The sequence below is a fragment of the Marmota monax genome, unplaced genomic scaffold (assembly GCF_021218885.2).
Source record: "Marmota monax isolate L192 unplaced genomic scaffold, Marmota_monax_Labrador192_F-V1.1 WCK01_AAM20220418_F8-fsc00003, whole genome shotgun sequence".
In the NCBI taxonomy this organism is placed as follows: Eukaryota; Metazoa; Chordata; class Mammalia; order Rodentia; family Sciuridae; genus Marmota; species Marmota monax.
In genome coordinates this window covers 16,466,250-16,485,859 of record NW_026694084.1, presented here as the reverse complement: position 1 = coordinate 16,485,859, position 19,610 = coordinate 16,466,250, and the positions used below count along the sequence as shown (strand labels likewise).

General features: G+C 32.3%; 2 protein-coding genes across 2 annotated transcripts in view; one reads left to right on the top strand and one right to left on the bottom strand.

The window, feature by feature from the left end:
- Nucleotides 1-19,610, bottom strand: part of Pkhd1l1 (PKHD1 like 1) — a 147,724-nt gene that overhangs the window by 70,301 nt on the left and 57,813 nt on the right. The window contains exons 28-41 of the mRNA XM_046464638.2: nt 17,604-17,714; nt 16,348-16,512; nt 14,093-14,214; nt 12,481-12,613; nt 11,847-12,042; nt 10,062-10,204; nt 9,548-9,652; nt 8,685-8,873; nt 7,764-7,934; nt 6,983-7,209; nt 5,250-6,234; nt 2,768-3,016; nt 1,959-2,108; nt 385-559 (exon numbers count right to left, since the gene is read on the bottom strand). Coding sequence (XP_046320594.1) covers nt 385-559; nt 1,959-2,108; nt 2,768-3,016; nt 5,250-6,234; nt 6,983-7,209; nt 7,764-7,934; nt 8,685-8,873; nt 9,548-9,652; nt 10,062-10,204; nt 11,847-12,042; nt 12,481-12,613; nt 14,093-14,214; nt 16,348-16,512; nt 17,604-17,714 — 3,121 coding nt within the window. The remainder of the gene's footprint in view (nt 1-384; nt 560-1,958; nt 2,109-2,767; nt 3,017-5,249; nt 6,235-6,982; nt 7,210-7,763; nt 7,935-8,684; nt 8,874-9,547; nt 9,653-10,061; nt 10,205-11,846; nt 12,043-12,480; nt 12,614-14,092; nt 14,215-16,347; nt 16,513-17,603; nt 17,715-19,610) is intronic.
- On the top strand, nt 14,624-15,235 carry LOC124106840 (small ubiquitin-related modifier 2). The gene has a single exon (XM_046464643.2). The coding sequence runs from the start codon at nt 14,766-14,768 to the stop codon at nt 15,051-15,053; it is 288 nt and encodes a 95-aa protein (XP_046320599.1). The 5' UTR covers nt 14,624-14,765; the 3' UTR covers nt 15,054-15,235.

Below are 19,610 nucleotides of genomic sequence, written 5' to 3'. Positions count from 1 at the left end.
TATGCTGATTTTAAGTCTTTTGGATAAATACCTACAAGTGGTATATTTAAATCTGGTATATTTAATTATTTAAATATTGTATATTTAATCCCATTTTATTATTAAAAGACTAGGAATGGAACTACCACATAACCCAGCTGGGATTAAAAATGTCTCATAAGATAAGGCAGGAAGTTTCTATGGATAGGAAGGTACCCGGCATAGACTGAGCACACAATCAGTGTTAGCTATTAGTACTATTTTGTGCCTCGAGTGTGGCTTATGAGCAGAAAGATGCACATGAACTCAGCTATGTTTAAGCACTGTCCTGGCACATTGGGTTGCGGGGGCGTAGTGTCTGAATTTGGAAACATGAATCAAACCATTTGTATGTGAAGACAGTACCTGAATCCTGATCCCCTGACTGTGAGTCTGGTGCCCCCTGCTGTGCTGCCTCTCCTGGGAGATATTTCAGTGATGAGCGGAGTCAGTGAGGTCATGTACGTAAACGGAGTCACGGACAGCGACGAATCTTTCCCGTTGACCACACTCACTTCACAAGCTTGCTCAGGTCCCCTGCCTATGAAGAGAGGGTCAAACTCAGCACAGCTCTGCCATAGATCTTTAGGTGGAATCTCACATAATAACGTTGTGTAATCATTCCTAAGTCCCCCAAACATTTTCAATAACATCTTCCTTTTCCCATGATCATGTTCTAATAAACACAGGCTGAATGTGTAGTTCTAAAATCCTCTCACAATAGCCGAAACATCACAAAGTACATGCACATTATCCAGAGGGAAAAACCCTCCCTCAGACCTCTTACTGTAGTCAGTTCTGTAAACCTGCCTCCTCAGTTTTCCAGTGATGAAGGTTCCAACACTGCAAATTGGAGAAACGGAGGAACTACTAAAGGCAGGAAGTGACAACAGCAAGGAGTGATGGGTGAAGGCAAATGGGAGGCAGAAAAACTACAGAAATCTTGTACAAAATGTGAAAGGAAGGTGAGGAGCCATTGTTAAGACAAACAACCTAGAACCCCTGCCAGATGGCAGTATCATTGCTGCATATGAATTCTACTATTGAATAATAAATAAGCCAAGATATAAAAAGCTTACATTTTCTTCAATATTCCTTGTTTAAAATGTCACAGAAGGAAAATATTCAGAAAAATTTCATCAAATTTTGCTAAATTTTAAAAAGATTTTTGCACATAAATCATATCCTTTATTCATTTAGAATAGTCTCCTTGTTTAAATACCTTCTTTTATTAAATAATAATTAAAATTAATTGCCTAACATACTAGATACTTTAACTTCACAATAATCAATTAAATTTGTGTTAATAATATCTATTTAATTAGAAACTTAAGTAGAAAAGAGTTTACTTAGCTAGGGTTACACAATAAATGGAAAAGAAGAAATTCAGAGATTCCTGGAGTTCTGATTCTTAACCACTAAATAAAAATAAACAAGAGTAATAAAAATTGCAAATCACATATCATATTCTACATATCACTTTATGTACTTCTCATACATTAAACTTACAATAATCCTGTAAAATAATAATAATGTGATTAATCTCACTTTGTAGATGAAGAAACTGACGCAGAGAGAGGTTAGTCAACTTGGCCAAAGACACACAGGATTTGAATCTTGGCAGTTTGTTTCATACTATCCTATCTTAAAAAAAAAAAAAAAAAAAAAAAAAAAAAAAAAAACCTAATACACTAGCAAGAACTAAAGACATGTTCTCATTTGGCCCACCCAATATGCTAAGAGTCATCGGTTTTTGTCATAAACTGACATCTTCAAAGATATATTAAACCTAGAAAATAAAGTTCTGAATGAACTGCTTAAAGTTAGGATGATTCAATTATTTCCAAGGAAACTGACAATTTGAAAACAGCAATTCTGACTGTGATCTTTATATGATTAAACAATTCTCAATAGTAGCCATTTTTTTTCTCACAACTTACCATCATGGGGTGGAATCTCACATAATAACGTTGTGTAATCAGACCTCAGCCTGTCAATGGCACACTCTGAGCCACAGATCAATACAATTGAATTTTGTGAATTAAACCCAGTGCCTGTTACACTCATGGTTCGGCCACCACCAAAACTCCCTAGTGAAGACAAATACAAGGGAACAATAAAACTGAAAAGAAACTTTCCCTATGTACATATTTATTAACTTTATTTTGAAATCTGACATGGCAATAGATTGTATTAAATGATCTGAAATTATTATACTAATAAAAGAGTATTTTTTGCTTTGTACTGTTTTAAACTCTTCATTGAGAAAATGTCAAATCTGGTAATTCATATAAAATATTTCTAGAAACTATATTTTTATTTAAAAGAAGTGTCACAAAGAATTTCAAAATAGTCAAAATATATGTATAAAATTACTATTTCAGTTGGGTTCATTGGTTATGCTTAAAGGTTTATAGCCATTAAAATAATTTTCAACTAGAAAAAATACTATTTTTGTAGCAATGAATATTTGTCAGTGATGGGCTAAATATCATTTAAAAAAATTCAATCTATACTCTGGTCACTTTAGGGCTAAATTTTAAATAAATTATGCAGTCCTAAGACAAATAAAGGCATTTGCCCAATACTTTGGAATCTTTAGTTAATACTCTGGCTTGCTTATTAGTTTGATGAATAGAGAAAAATAATGTATTAATGGAAGTACAAATTTTAGTAATGTTTAAAGAACATTATTTTTTTTCTAAATGTGTTTACTGAAACAATATAAAATATGCATATTCATGACTACCTTGAGTTGGATGAATATTCTGAATATGAAGTGGGTACTCAAATTCAACAGTAGACACGGCGGAACCTTTAGTCTTATGATGCATCAGCACAGGAAAAGTGCCACCAGCATGGGCACCAGTGACACACTGCAGCACACTGTCATTGACCGTGGTTACATTGCACTGAATGTCACCAATCATCACGGAAATTTCTGAGATATCAAAACCAAAGTTAGATCCAGTGATCTCAATTTCAGTTCCTGGTAGACCTTAAAAAAAAAAAAAGCAAACACTGTTAAGTGTATATCTAAATTTCAATACTTATGCATGCATTTAAAAATAGACCTCTTTGTGTAAACAAAATAATACCCAGTATTTTAAAACTAACACTAATATACATGCTGTGTTACAGACATTTTGAATACAATAAAGATTACAGTCTACTGTACACTAACTATAACTGACTTATCTCAATGGTCATTATTTTCCAGCCCTTCCATACATTCTCCTGAATTGTAAGTTTCTAATTCAGATAGTAGAAAAAATAGAGAAGTAGAAGAAAGGCAAAGAGAAGAAAGATGATATAGAATTAAGAAGAATGAATGTCTGCACAGGTCATGGTGGGTTAGGCTACATGGATGAAGCTAATTATTTTTTTATTCTTGGTGATTTTCCCCCCTGAATTAGCAACACTTTTTGAGAATAAACTATTTTTTTCTTAATTCAAATATTTTTAATAGATCTGACTTGATAAACAAATCATGATGAATAAATACTTAGGTGTAAGATTATAAATACAGAAAAAAAGAAATTAAAAACTTTTAAGTGAATATTAATGTTAAGGTCTTAATGACTGTACACAGAACCAAGAATCTCAATCTTTCTTTTGAAAAATGTACACTGAGGAAGGGCAAGGGCATTAAACACACAGAATTTCTCATAAGTCATTCAAGTGACTACACACACACCTAAATTTTATGAATAGATAGTAATTTCTACAATCTGTTTCAAATGCAGGGTCAAGTAATATTTTGAATTTAATTCAAGCAGTAATAGTAACGACTCCTATACAATTGATTATAGTGAGAATTACCAACATGTCATGATATATGCAACATTATAATATGCATTACAAATATTAATAAGATATTTAATGTTAAAAATAGTTTTAAGATACAAAACAAAAATGATTTTATATATATTAAAACTATCATTTTGTTTGACATTTCACTTTAAAATGCAATAGTGCTAATTCTAGGTGTCATTTACTTTGTGTCTCTTCAGTAAATAAAACAGCTTGGGTTTCACTTGTTTAAAAGATCTAGGGGCTTGTGCATGTGAGACAAGCCCTTTACCAACTAAGCTATATTCCCAACCCTTAAAAGTTTCTTATGCTTCACATACCTTATTCTAAAAAAAACATTCAAAGAGAGATAGGAAGAGAAATGGTCCATGGAAGTAAGGAACAAACGTCATCCTCTGTAATGACTACAAATATATAGATATCTTATTTCTATTGTTAATATTTGCTCCAATGAGCAAACTTGATGTATTAAAGAAAATTTTAATAGTAAACTTCTTGAATGAAGAAAATTTATCTGACTTAACCTGATACATTTCCCAGGATGTAAAATGAAAAAACACCTTTGTAAAAGGTGAACATTTAATGAATTCTTTATGAAATGTATCATTCTAAATTACATTTTATGAATGAAATTCTTAAGTTTTCACGAGAGGTACCTGAATATATAAAGAAACCAATGTTAAAACAAAGCAGAACAAAAGCGTCCAAGATTTCATCATTAAGAAGTAGAAGAAGTAAGATTTGAACCTAGTATCAAGATCATGCTCTGAACCATGGCACTACAGCCGCTACTTCAGAATTCATTACATGGATGAAAATTATTACAATAGCATGAGATGTTCAGAAACAGCACAGCATAATGACAAGGAACTTGGAAGACATTTTGATCTATTCTTAGCTTGGAAAAAAATGTGTTATGCTAAATAATTAAGTAAATCATAATAATTTTCTCTATCTGAATGTGCCAATTACTTCCTTAAAAAGAATTCTATCATACTAACAATAATCAATTGGAGTTTCATGGAATTACAGTACTCTGAAAATTTCTCAACTTCAGCAAGATCAACTTCTTGTGAATTTTAACAGTTGTTTCTTGTGCCATATGAATATAAATGACATAAATTATCCATTTTGGTGCATTGAAATTAGTCATTACTTTATTTGAAAGGTAGGCCAATTTAATGGAGGTATTGTTCAAGACAGAAATTGAAATTTAGCTAAAAATTTTATCCCAAGAACATACCAAAAATAATCACAAAACAGAGACTACACAGAACTCGAACCCAATATACTAATTGGCTGTGTAATAAACACATCTTAACAATTACTTATGAATATTATTATAACTTTATAGTAATAAATAGTATTGATGATGTCATATAAATATAATAAAAAATGCAAGTAAGTATTGGAGTTACCTCGATCTGGAACAATCCCTCTGAGAAATAGTGTATCTTCCAGGGAATAGGTAAATGACAAAGATGGATAAGTGATGGCATTAACAAAGATCTTCAGATCAACCTTTCCAGCTCTCCCTGGTGGGGTGCTGCAGTAGACCTCACTGGAGTTGACAAAAACAATCTGACAAGGGTGATCCCCAACAGTAACGGTGGTGTTGCCAGGATAAAAGCCATTCCCTGTGATCCTCAAAATGGTTCCTCCACCAATGCTTCCAGACTTTGGTGAGACAGAAGCTACTGCAGGGCTGCTAACAGTCAGGTTTCCCAGAGCCAAGCCCTTGGATCCCACCAGAACTCTGAGAGAATGAGGTCCAGCTGGGAGAGAAGTCATAAGAACAGTGATGTTCTTTTCATTAACATGTGTTACTCTGAACTGTTGATTTCCAATGAAAACAGCAATCTCCTCCAAAACAGTCCCCAAACCTTCTCCTTCAATAAGAACATTTACAGATCCTTCAATAGAGTTTGGGAAGATCCCTGTTATATAAGGAGTGATGCTTTCTGAATATGAAAAGCTGCAGTTTCCCTGACATTGGGCAGGCACTCCGTGTATTAGAAGATCTACATGCACAAGCTGTTGGGGAGCAGGGGATGTTTCACACTCAATGACTGTGTAATTCACTGTTAGAACTTTACATGGGAAATGACCCATAAAGACTTCTACACCTGCAGAAGAAGCTGAGAATCCAGAGCCCTTTATGGTCACTCTTGTCATTCCAGTAGTTGATCCTGCACTTGGCAACACCATATCGATGCTTGGCAAAAGTACAAATCGCCTGTCAAATTCCTTGGACAGTGTGTTGATAGCAGTGCCCAAATTGTAAACAATCAAAGTGACAATTTCTCTGATACCAACATCCATTGAGTTTTGAGGGTCAATATGACACATAATAGAATTTTCACTACTTTTTTCTACAACACAGGGGTAACTACCAATTGTTACCTGAAAGTAAAATGAATATGAAATCAAACAAATCAATATATTACTCTAATATGAACTTATATTTTGTACTAGCAACAACCATAATTTTAGAACACTAATTCTGTGTAAAGTTTTTATTCATAAAATTAAATTTTGGAGATGATTAATACATATCTTGAGTTAACTTTAAGATAAAATTGTGATTGTACATGCATGCTTGTAACTACATTATTCATAGTAGCTGCAAAGTGAAAACAACTCAATGTCTTTCAATTGGTGAATGGATAAATAAAATGTGGTAACATACAATGGGATATTATTTGGCCATAAAAAAATAAAGTACCAACAAATGGTACAACATGGAGACACTTTGAAAATGTGCTAAGTGGGAAAAGCTGGTCACAAAGAGCTCCATATTTTATGATTATATTTATAAGAGATGACCAGAATAGTCAAATCTATAAGAATGGAAAGTAAGTTAGTGGTTTCCTTGGGCTGGGATGAATGGGGTAGTTGGAGATGATATCCAAAGGTTTTAGGTTTTGTTTTGAGGTAAAAAAATAAATTATAAAATTGATTGTGGTCATGAGTCTCTGAGTCTACCTTTATATATACTTAGCTATTGAATTGTATATTTTAAATGGTTGAATTGTTTGGTATGTGAACTATATCTCATAAAGCGGGTAAAAATTAAATTATGAAGTTATGTTAAAACATCTTCATTTTATTGAGTATATGGAAGATTCAAAGGAGAGCTTTAAATTCTTACCTTATTAGCACATGTGAGATTACTGAAGCCACGCCCAGAAATTGTTATCAATTCATTGACTGTTCCGGTAGATGGGGTAATATTGCTTATAGATGGTGAATTACAACTTGAAAGCTCAAAAAACAGTTTATTTGACTTTTTAACCTTGATATTGTTCAGGCCACAGAGGGGTTCTGTTGCTAGGCAGCCTGCCACAGAGCTTTCTAAGTGCAAATTCTCCGGTCCTCCTTTAGACAAAAGAACTGCCTGTAAGTCATGAATAACATTCTAAAACGAGAAATGTTTTCAGACTGCGTAACACTTTATTTTAAGGAAGACGCTTTTAAGCTCTGAAAAATCTTCTTCTTTTATTTTAATGACAAGAGGGTCCCAGGCAGAATAACGATATTAAAGACTTGGACAAAGATGTTACAGTGTAGATATAAGAATGAATATAAAATTAATTCATTTTCAATTTGTCTAAGGCCAGATCCCATAGGAAAAATAAAACCATAGCATCACCTAACATTTTAATAGGTTTACAGACACATGCAGGGAGTCAGCATTCTCACTTTGAATTTCATGTAAGCACATAAGGGTTCTAAGAGACTGGCAAGAAGACATTAACAGCATCTTTATTTTATAGAATACACTCCAGCTTCAGAACTGTCTGAACCTATGAGGGGTCATGTGGTAGCAAGAGACAGAAGTAGGTTAAACCCAGTCATCTGACTCCTACTCTAGAAAGGTCCTATGAGCCCTGGGTCACCTGAATAAAAGTTTCCATCTTTAACCCTCTTACCCTGAGCATAGGTGGCTTCAGTGCTACCCACAAACAGGTGCAGGGGAATGTGCCTGGTTTGGGCTGGTAAAACATTAATGACTCCTTGGAGGGAAGTGGAGTTAGCCTCATCAACATACCCACTGCTATAATAATGGATTCCAGGTGAAGTAAATTGGTAAGAAAATGAACCTGCCATAAAATAAGATTGTACATAGTGAATACAAGCAATTAATACATCTTTGAAATTTGAAATGATCATTTAAATGTACATGTATATGACAAATTTCTTATTTCTTATTTCTTATTTCTCAATAGGAAATAGTAAGGAAATGTACTTACTGGTTATAAAAGAACTATCTTGCATAATAAAATCATACTCCAGAAAGATAAGATCCAACATTAATGTTTTAGAAAACCATGCCAAATATGATATAAATTACAAAGTTTAAAGAAAAATTCAATATGCAATGAAAAATTAACAACAGAAGGACAATACTCTATATCTTCATTCATACAAAACAAACAAAAAAAGGAATATAAAAGATTCACTTTACACTGAGCTTTCCTACAAGAAGCATTCATTTTATGTTTTTATTTATTTAAGAAGCATTCATTTTAAAGTTGACTCCAATCAACAGAAGCCCATCACTTGCTACCAGACTGGTAAGATTCAATTATACATTATTATTTTCATTGTATTTTGCTGTTTCCGTGTATTTTTCAGTTGGTCAATTATCACAGAATCATTAAAGATATTTCAGAATGAGTTCTTACATGCATTTATAATATCTTTACCATAGCCATAAAATTCCAGATAAACAATTTAGCACATTTACATATATAGTCTATGTAAAAATATGTTAAATCTAAACAAAATGTCTTTGTATTACATATAAGGAAATGAGGCATCATGCAAAATTTAATAAAGAAGAAACTTACCTGATAAAGATTTTTGCCTTCCATTTGTAAATCCTTTGCCATCATAAATTACACTTCCGGGACTGGAGACAGAGAAAACTCTATATCCTATCCTCCTAAGAAATGGATGTGCTTGCCAATGCCATGTCACTGTGTCTCCTACAGACACGTTTAAGACTGATGGTGACCAAGCATAGCCTAATCCATGTACTGGATGTAGGAATTGAGTCATATATTAAAAGAAAAAAGGAAAGCAATCAATTTCTTAATTAACTTTGAAAACATTTTTACAGTTACTACCGAAAGCAACTTTTTAGTTAATACTGTAAAATTTTATTATGTATGTCACTTAAGCCCTTAACAAAAATAAACAGGAGTAATGGGGAAAAAAGATAATGTGAAAAATAAGGAAGAAATAAGTCATATAACTCAAAAAGCAATGGTCAAGAGATAATTTTTTAAAAATTGGATACTCAATAAGTTACACAGAACATTTTACATGGAATATTTTTAAAGGCAATGATCAATTCTTTAGAAATAAGAATTTTCTGAAGCATATAGGCATGGAAAAATACAAAATTTCAATTTAAATATTCATTTGGAAACTGATGACTGATAATAAACTGCAATAATCAGGAGATTCTGCACTGTAGCAAAGCCAGTTGTCAATTCCTGAATAAGTTGTGAACTCTAGCCTTTTAAACTCAACTTGCCACTGATTCACTCCATATGTAACTTCTATGTCAAAGCGGATACCATAGATCTTAAAATAAATATTTATATTTATTATCCAAATAATTTGAGATATAAAATAAATAAAAATCAAATTAATTTCAGGCTAACATGCTTTTCCTTATTCACAATGTATAAATATTGGTTGGTACCTAAATCTTCCCCATTGTTGGTAATTCTGAATACATTCCCTGTTGAATGAAGAATACATTTTATGACATTTTCTGATGATGATGTAACATTGCATGGAAAGGATCCTAGAAAAAAACAAAGATGGAAAAGATTTTTTTTCTCAAATATTTCTTGTGAAGAAATGGAGCTTAGTAAACAGTCAAGGTTTTGTCAAAATCTGTGTTATATGGTAGGATATTGTTTTTAATGGTAATCATGTTTGAGAACTGATTATTTTCAAAACTGACCCCTCCTCCTTTAAGTGATCTATATACATAAAATATATAATATTAATTGACTGAAAATCTAAAGTTTGAAAGCAGTTTATTCAGATTTTCTTCATCCCCTTAACCAAATATACTTAACATTCTTTACATTAATAGAACAGTAATGTTTCCATGATTGATAGTATTTGTGTAATAACTCAGCACCTATAGTACATCCTTTTAGCTGAGAAAAATGGCAATATCCCTCACAGGGGAATATAGCTCTTACCTAAGAGGACCGTATTCTCCATTGGTATGGTGCTGAACCCAAAACCCAGTACAGTGATTTCAGTCCCACCATACAAGGAGCCTCTCTGTGGAAACATGTTGGTCACTTTCAAAATATACCAAATTGAAGCATTTAATTTATCTCTGAAAAGGAAAAAAAATAGATTTTCCTAATGAATTTCCTTCTCATGGGCTCATATTTTGAAACTCTTAAAAGTATATGACTTTTTTAGGAAGAGGAAATAATTGAATCTATATGTAATTACATATCATTTTTAAGACTAGATAATCTGAATTATCATAACCTCAATTTGGTTGGGTGCTATATGTTAGTAATTTTAAATTAGATTTTTGAAAATCTGACAGCACAAATTTGAGATAGAAAATCTGAAACTACTATGAAAAATCTGGTCATGAGAAATGAGATCACAAGAAATACAGGAAAGCCTTTAAAATATATCCACATTAGAATAAAAAATAAAGGCAGTTCTACATATAAAAAAGAAAAAAGTCATATATTTTATATGAGTAATAAAATTTTGTGTAATTAATTTAAATTAATCATTCCATGTTTGTTGGGAACTTATAGGATTTCCCTTCCCCCATCTCCATGAGAGATTTTAATTTATTTTTCTTTGTTATAGTTAGAATATGTCTGCTAGAAGCCCATAATAATGTACAGTGCTTTTCTGACCTGATATAGAGTTGACTCCCTTATTCCAAGTCTCACATAACTGCACAGGCAGAAAAATTCCAGTGAATCTTTGTATTAACTTTTATTTAACTTCTTCAGCATAACTAAATTAGTATTTCTTCAACTACCACCTAAATATACAATTTGTATGGTATCAATCCTGCACATTATATCATCCAGCCAAAGTACAAGCCAGAGCCTTCTAAAACTCATGTGAGCTATTCTCTGTGAGATAATATTAACTCAAATCAGATTGAAAGGGAATGTAACCTTGGGATTATGGTTTCTGTTGCTCATCTTCATCTCCTGCAAGATTCTGCTGCTGTCATCTCTCATTCCATTCTGAAATCAGCTTTATTTGTCTTCTTTTTAATCCCTAAATTTCAGTGTTCCTTTCTTCTAAGTATTCCACATTAGTAATTAGTCACACAAGAATTAAAGTTGTTACAAGTAAACAAAGAGTTTCAGGGAAGAAAATACTAAATCCCTATGGAAATAGAATCAGAGAAAAATTCTCTTCCTGCCCTTCAGATGGCTAGCACCTACCTACCTATTTCCTGGCTTAATTATCACCTTTACAGAAAATGCTTCCCTGTACCTTAGGATAAGTTAGCTACATTTATTACCTTTTTATTAACACCTGGTACCTCTTATTCATAGTCTTTTCCACATTTATGATTAGATTATTGATGTAATTTTCTGTTCATAATTGATTTCTCCAATAAAACCGTGAGCACCATTAATGTGGGTAACATGCCCCTTTTATTCTCTACTGTGAGTCCAGCATTAAGCAAGTGCTTGTCCCCTAGAAACTGTTTGACAAGTATTTTCTGAATGAATGAAAATCATGTGACATACACAAACCTAGATGCACAGAGAATTTTACTAGCTGATCTGAATGGTATTGGTCTCACAACTAAGTGTCATATTAAATTTTTCTGAGATTTTCTCAGAGTCTTTGGCAAAAGAAGATACATAAAGGCAACAATAGCAATTCATATATTAAAGATCAAAGATTATTTATTTTCCTGTCCCAATGCTATTAGCCCCTTGTGTTCCACAACTCTTTCAAGTTTATGTTTATTACCATACCTTGTTGATGCAAAGCCCCAATTTCTGACTTCTACATGGATATCATGCTTTCCAGGAGACAATGTAGGCAAAAGGCATCGAATATCGGTAAAGTTCCAGTGAAGAACCTGGCAGGGTTTTCGTCCAACATACACCACCATGTTTTGTGTGAGTTCATTTCCAAAGTTATAACCCTTAATTGTTAAATTAACATCTCCTATTATTTCAGAAGAAAAAAAAAACTTTTGCAGAAGGTTTCAATTTATTATCCAGTGTGAAAATTTGCATATTAAATAAGTCAACTCAATTCTCTTTTCTTTCATTAGATGTAGGTAATCCTAACTCTATCAGAGGTAAATGGAGAAACAACAAAAAAGTAGATGGCTGGCATGTGGAGATAAAACTCAGGTTTAACTGTTTCACAAGGAAAAAAAGGATAAAGTACTTTTTAAAACAATAATAATTTTCTCCATGTTGCAAATTTTAAAAGTAAAATTATAAATAGAAAATTGATATTAAAAAAGAAAGATGAAAAACAAACTGTGACTTACTTATTTTAAGAAACAAAACTGTATTAGACTGTGCTTTGAAGGAATTTCTGGAAGTGGTTTCTCTATGTATGTCAAATAACTGGTCTTATTAAAAGATTTCTTACCTAGAATTGTTCGTACTTTTGGACTAAAATCAGTTATAACTGGAGTCTGTAAACAATTATAACTGAAAACATCCTTTGCTGTGGTTTGAAATCCATTGGTAATAACTGAAATATCAACTGTACCCTCAATTCTCTAAAACAAAAGGAAAAAATAAAACAATTAAGAAATACTAAATGTTGAATGTGATAGAAATTCATTGTCTGAAAGAAATAGAATTAATTAAAACAAACTTCTGAAATTATTATGTTTAAAAGTCATGAGTCAGTTTTCAGATATTTAAAAAACCATGACATCAAATACAAATTATATGTTTGAATTATCAAGATATATAATACAGTGATTTTTATGATCAACTTTAAAGAATCTGTATTATTGGATTTTGAGGGCTCCACAATGAAGTTGAGATGCTCTGGACAAGTGCTTCTCTATTTGATTAAGGATAAGATACTAAATAAAAATTGTGCCTTTTTGTTCCTGGAATAGACTCAAATGCAATTATTCTATTTCATTCGCAAATCACATTATTATATCTTCTGCTAATCTAGTTTGAGAATCCAACACTAAACACTTGGACCTCTCAAAAAAAATATTTGGTGCTTTCATTGATACAATATCTATGCAATTCCCAATTAGGAAAAACAGTTTTTTTCAATTATCTGGTGTTTATTTATTGCATATTTAGCATGTAGCTGAATGTCATAATTGAAAGAAAGTAAATTTTAATTCATCATATCCCTCAGATTCTTCTCTCCATCATTCAGTCCAGCATACACTCATTTATTTTCTACAGATCACAACTATGTAATAACCCCATTTACTCTGTTACATTTTTTATGTCCATGACTAAATTCATTATCCTTTTGTACATAATTGACAAACCAGAGCCTTTGTTTAAATTTAAAGATTAGTTTTAAAAATAAAGAATCATTATTGACCTAACATTTTCATATTCCATGAAAAAGTCACATTTTTGTCAACAAACTTAAACACATTTAAAAATATATTTCTTTTTAAAAATTAAAAGTTTCTACATTTTCTTGTGAATTTTTTAGAATATTTGTAAATACTGATTTTTTTTCACCTTTTGGTTTACATAGTAACCTTCTATGTATCTTCAAATAATAACAGGACACTAACTTTTCAATGAAATGTTTTTCTGACACACCCTTTCCACTATATTTTATCTTTACTTTGTATCTACTACTAATATTTCCACTGGAACACACTGTTTAAGTTTAATATTGGTTTGTGTGTTCTTTTTCATGATTTTTAAGTACCTAGAATGTTGAGATGGTATTTTGTCTTAAAATCTTGGCAGGAAGATGTTGAAGAAATAAGTCTTTTTAAAAAATATTTATTTTTTAGTTTTTTAGGGGGACACAATATCTTTATTTTATTTTTTATGTGGTGCTGCTGAGAATTGAACCAAGTGCCTCATGCATGCTAGGTGAGCGTGCTACCACTTGAGCCACATCCCCAGCCCCGAACAAATAATTCTTTAAAAAGCAAAACCGAAACTACAATTTTTAGAAAATAATTCATTTGTTTCACCCTCTGCCCAGATGTAAAGATTTTTAACTTAGGGGAAAAAACTGAAATCAGGGGGCTTACTTTTGGTGTTCTGCAAGTTATCTTATTCAAATCCCCTTCAGTCACACTGCAGGTTTCATTTCCAACTAAAACCTTTGAATTTTCACTAAAGCCAAATCCAGATACAGTCAGTAGAGTACCACCTTTATAAAGAAAACAAAAACAAAAAGCAGATTAACGAAAATTTAAATTTTATTTAATATAAATATATTTATATTTATTTATTTAATTTATTTATTTAATATAAAATAAAATAAGAAGAAAATTTGGCAACATCTATCTCATCATTGGAAAACTGCCCAGTTATCTAAGAGCTGGACAGTCAAATAGATCAAGAACCAGAATAAAGACTTGTTTGTTCACCATCACACACCTGAGTCTGGGCTCTGAAGCCTGGAATTCTAAAGGAATGGGGCTAAGATAAGTAGCACAGATTTGCAGCCCACATTTGCTCTGGGGCATGATTAGCAGCAACTATTATTTTCCACAGTACTTTCTTCATTCTAAAGAGAAAGTCTGTTGTTTCTATTTACTTAAACGTTCCATGGGAGCGCACGACGTGCGCGCGCCCTCTCCCTCGTCCACCGCTGCCGCCTCCTTCTTCTGCCGCTCCTGGAGCTGCTTGTGTGCTCGTTCGGTGCGGACCTGGTACCTCTTTTGTGAAGCGGCAGCTGAGGAGACTCCGGCGCTCGCCATGGCCGACGAAAAGCCCAAGGAAGGAGTCAAGACTGAGAACAACGATCATATTAACTTGAAGGTGGCGGGGCAGGATGGTTCTGTGGTGCAGTTTAAGATTAAGAGGCATACACCACTTAGTAAACTAATGAAAGCATATTGTGAACGACAGGGTTTGTCGATGAGGCAGATCAGATTCCGATTTGACGGGCAGCCAATTAATGAAACAGACACACCTGCACAGTTGGAAATGGAGGATGAAGATACAATTGATGTGTTCCAGCAGCAGACAGGAGGTGTCTACTAAAAAGGGAACCTGCTACTTTACTCCAGAACTCTGTTCTTACAGACCAAGAATACATTCTCAATTAGAAAACTGCAATTTGGTTCCACCACATCCTGACTACTACAGTATAGTTTTCTTTATTCTTTCATTTTCCCCTTCCCCATTCCTTTATTGTACATAAAGTAACTGGTGTATGTGCACAAGCATATTGCATTTTTTTTTTAAACTAAATGGCCAATGATATGTTTTGATTGACATCAAATGGAGATGGGATGGGGAAAAATACTGGTTCTGTGAAAATATCCCCTTTCTCCATTAGTGGCATGCTCATTCAGCTCTTATCTTTATATTCCAGTAAGTTATTTTGCTCTCACTGTTTTAACAAAAAACAAAAAAACAACAAAAAAAAAAACCTGAACAACATAAAAATCCTTGCATACCTTGTTCGATTGGAGAATTTTAATGTTTTTCATTTATCATTGTAAAACCAAGGACAATTTTATAACTTTTTTGTACGTAGCTGTTACATGTAGGGCAATCTGTCTTTAAGTAGGGGTAAATTACTCTTAAAAAAGATTCCTAGATAGTTTTCCCTTCAAGTCAAGCGTCTTGTTGTTTAAATAAACTTCTTGTTTAAAAAAAAAAAAAAAAAAAAAAAAAAAAACGTTCCATGGGTGGGAAAATGAAGCCTCTCACCAAATCCGAATTTTTAATACCTCCAAGTAAAAGAAAATCCAGGAAAAAAAAAAAACACCCAATAAATAAAAATAATATTTTTAAGAACACCAAAAACATCAAAACCAAAGCAGAAAACCTGAAATAAGGCATGGTAAAAACAAACAAACAACAACAACAACAACAAAAATACAGAGGAAATGAAGCAGGACAAGAAGAATGTGTTATTTTCTCTCCATCTTCTTTGTCAGCCTTCCTTTGCCCCATGTGTTCCAGGAACTTTATCTGGGTCAAGTAGCTCCATTGAGACTATGGTTACAAATGGAGCAGCTGGTAAGCAGAATAATTACTAATAAATCTTATGCTGACATAATTAATGAGCTTGTTATAGAAACATGTAATAATTGATGATATTAATTCAATAACCTAAGATATAAGTATAAGCAGTCACCCTGACTTGTGCTCCACAAGAAACAAAAGAATTAGTCAACCATTTAATCACTGTGCCTTCTAAAGGAGACTCTCCTTTGTTCTATATGAGGGAGTTTTTGGTTACCTTCCCTTTGCTCTGTACTAAAAACAGCACAATAAAATGTGTAAATGTATGAGATTTTCTCTGTTGAGAACTATTTATTATTACCTGCCAGGCTTCCAGAATCAGGCCAGATGTGTGAGATCCGACTCTCATAAATGAAGTGGAATCCTTCACCCTCTACATTCTGTGCTAGTCCAACATCAGCTATGGACACAGCAACTGGTACATGTCCAGCACTTCCATTCAGAATCTGGCACTTGATCTCATTTTCTTGTGATAGAAAAAGAAGAAGAAATGATTAAAAAAATAGTTTTTTGAGATAAAATTATTTGAAATTTTATTTGCAAATATTAACATTGGCCTTAATTTTTAGATCCTAGGAAACGTGTATAAAGAATACTATACATATATTAATGGTCAAGGGGAATCATGGAGGGAAAAATCTTTGCCAACTACCTGATGCTATGAATCAGACACTCCTAGAAAATCAGTAATGAAAGCAAACAATCTTCCCTTGATGCTACTGTAGCCAAAGAAAATTACGGTCATAATTTTTAAAATCTTAATTTGTAATCTCATTTATATGAATGATTCTAAAGTTTTACAATATACTGTTTATGTCAAAAATTGAGTAAAATAATACATTCTATTAATAAAAGAGACAAATAAACCTTAATGAAAACAATGTTGTTCACTTTATTTAGAATAGTTTATGTAAACTAGTAATATAGATACAGTATTGAGTATTTGACCTCAAAAGCTCATAGTAGATTTAAATTAAGGACAACAGAAATGATTCCAATCTGCATAATTCTAATCTATTGAAATTATGGAAAACACCTAGGATCTTGAAAGATAACTTTTGGGGAAATAGCTATGGACCTCCCAATTTCAAGAGGTAGACATTGTGAATGATATATAACTTCTGCATCACTGGAGAAAAGTCTGTTGGAGTAGAATTCAGGAAAAATGGCCACATCTTCTTGCTACATGAATAATATAACACTGTCAAAATACAGGCAGAGAAGACCATGGTAGACTACGGTAGAACTCAGAACACTTTTGTGCCTCCAGACAAAACAATCTAAGAAGTATCTTATGTAACCACTTTGTGATGGGAAAAAAAAGACAAATAAACCAAAAATCAACTGTTATGGGGTAAAGATGTTGTATATCAATGAAATAATTTGCCTGTGGTCATAATCAAAGGTAAAAAGATATGGCATTATCCAGAACGGGTTGCCAACTTTGTGATTCCACAGGACACACTACATGATGATCATATTTGTAAAACTGCTATTTGATTCTAATTTCTCTCAAAGAAGAACAATAAGACTTCATAATTTTTAAAAAGAACCTACCATTCACAGAAAGAAGAGAACAACTAGTTGGTCCAACTGAGACTGATACAGCTGAGCTAAGAGAAAATCCAGAGCCTGCTATAGTTAGAATTGTGCTATCTTCATATGATCCTGGAAGGGGAAAGTTTAAATAATAACATTAAAATGACAAAAATTAGAATCTCTTGTGATGAAATTAGATATTTCTCAGAGGAAAAAAAATAAGACTCATGAAAGACATAACCAACAGGCCTATAAGTAAGCAGGGGGAAAAAAGACACATTAATTTTTCATGGTATTTTCCAGTTGAATTCCTCTATATTGCTTCATATTTTGACTCTGTGTTGACAGAGAGTAGGAAGAATTATCTGACTGAAAGTATGGAATGAGTTACTCTACACATGTGTAGAGTAACTTAGCATATGACAGACTTGCCATCACAATTCATGAGGAAATAACCTATATAATAAGTGGTATGTATACTTCCCATTTAAAAAGAAAATAAGATTCAAGTTTAGAATGATATATATCCTAAAGTGTTTGGGATAGTCCTCACTTACACTTGTTGTCCCAGCATCTTAAACTTAATGTTTTTCCATTCACTCTGAAAAGTATCCAGATTTGATTAGAAAATAACATATTCAACCTATTTACATATTACTACACATAATATAGATTTCACATGAATTTCAATAGTGAAAAATAAGAAAACAAAACTAAAACAATTTAGTAGTATATTTAATCAAATATCTTGAGGTAGAGATGGATATCTTTAAAAGATACAAAAAGCAATGGTTAACCATACAAGCAAAGATATCTAAATAAGAAGAGATCAATAATTTAAATGTTTCCATGAACAAGATACTAAACTAAAACACAAATGATAGACTTCTATAACACATGCAAAGGATTGGTAAATGTAATATATAATAAAGAGCTACAAGACAATTAAAAGGGAATCCAACAACAACAACAAAAAAGAGATTAAGGATGTACACTATTTGCAGAAGAAAAAATAATCTGAATGTCCAAGAAACATACAGGAAGATAGATGCTCATGTATATTGCTAATCAGGGAACAGACAAATTAAAACAATGATAACTTCTTTCACACAGCAGATTGGCCAAAATTTTGGCAAGAACATGGGAATCTGGTGCTTTAATGCTTACTGGTAGTACAGTCAATTTGGAGAGTAATTTGGTAATCTAGTAAACTGACTATGCAAATAGCCAATTACTATCCAGCAAGTCAATGTCTGGTCATATATTCCTATAAAGTATTAGCATGTGTACAATACGAAGTTTGTACAGGAAGCTCAATATAGTTTTATTTGTAAAACCAAAATATGGTAGACAATCTAGTTGTCTATCAACAGAGAAACAAATAAATTGGTATATTCATGAAGTACTTAAAAGTGATAAATTAGATATACATATAACCACATAAAACATATCCCAATGATTCATGAGTGATTTTTATAAAAATAAGATGCAAAATGATATTTATATGGCAATATCTCAGTCATAAATTTCACAAAATTGCAAAATCATCATATCTGTGTGTATTATATACAAATGGTATTAAATAAACATGGCCTGGGTGAATAGACACAAAATTAATTATTGCCTCTGCGGATTTGGATGGGAAACTATGACTAGATTGATGCTCAGAGCAGATTTTAGCTATTCCAATAATACATCTTTCATAGACTGATGATTGGTAGTACATAAGACAAAATGTGAGCAACTGTTAGTTTTCAGTGAAAATGATTTTTATAGCATTCTTTATATTTTTCATTATTTTAAAATTAACTGTAAGGTACCAAAAGGCAATTCAGGTTCTTTTTGAATAAAGAGTATTCATCAGGAAGTACTTATAAATGTGGTAGATCATTAAAAATGCAAGGATAGGTACAAAAATAAGGATACCTAAGGACTATGATCAACTGCTCATTATGTTCTGATTCTTGAGCCTTTTAACACTACAGTTATCCCCAAGACAATATTATTACTATAAAAAATCTAAAC

Excerpts from the sequence above, each read along its gene's own strand:
- LOC124106840 (XM_046464643.2), top strand. The coding sequence starts at position 14,766 with ATGGCCGACGAAAAGCCCAAGGAAGGAGTCAAGACTGAGAACAACGAT.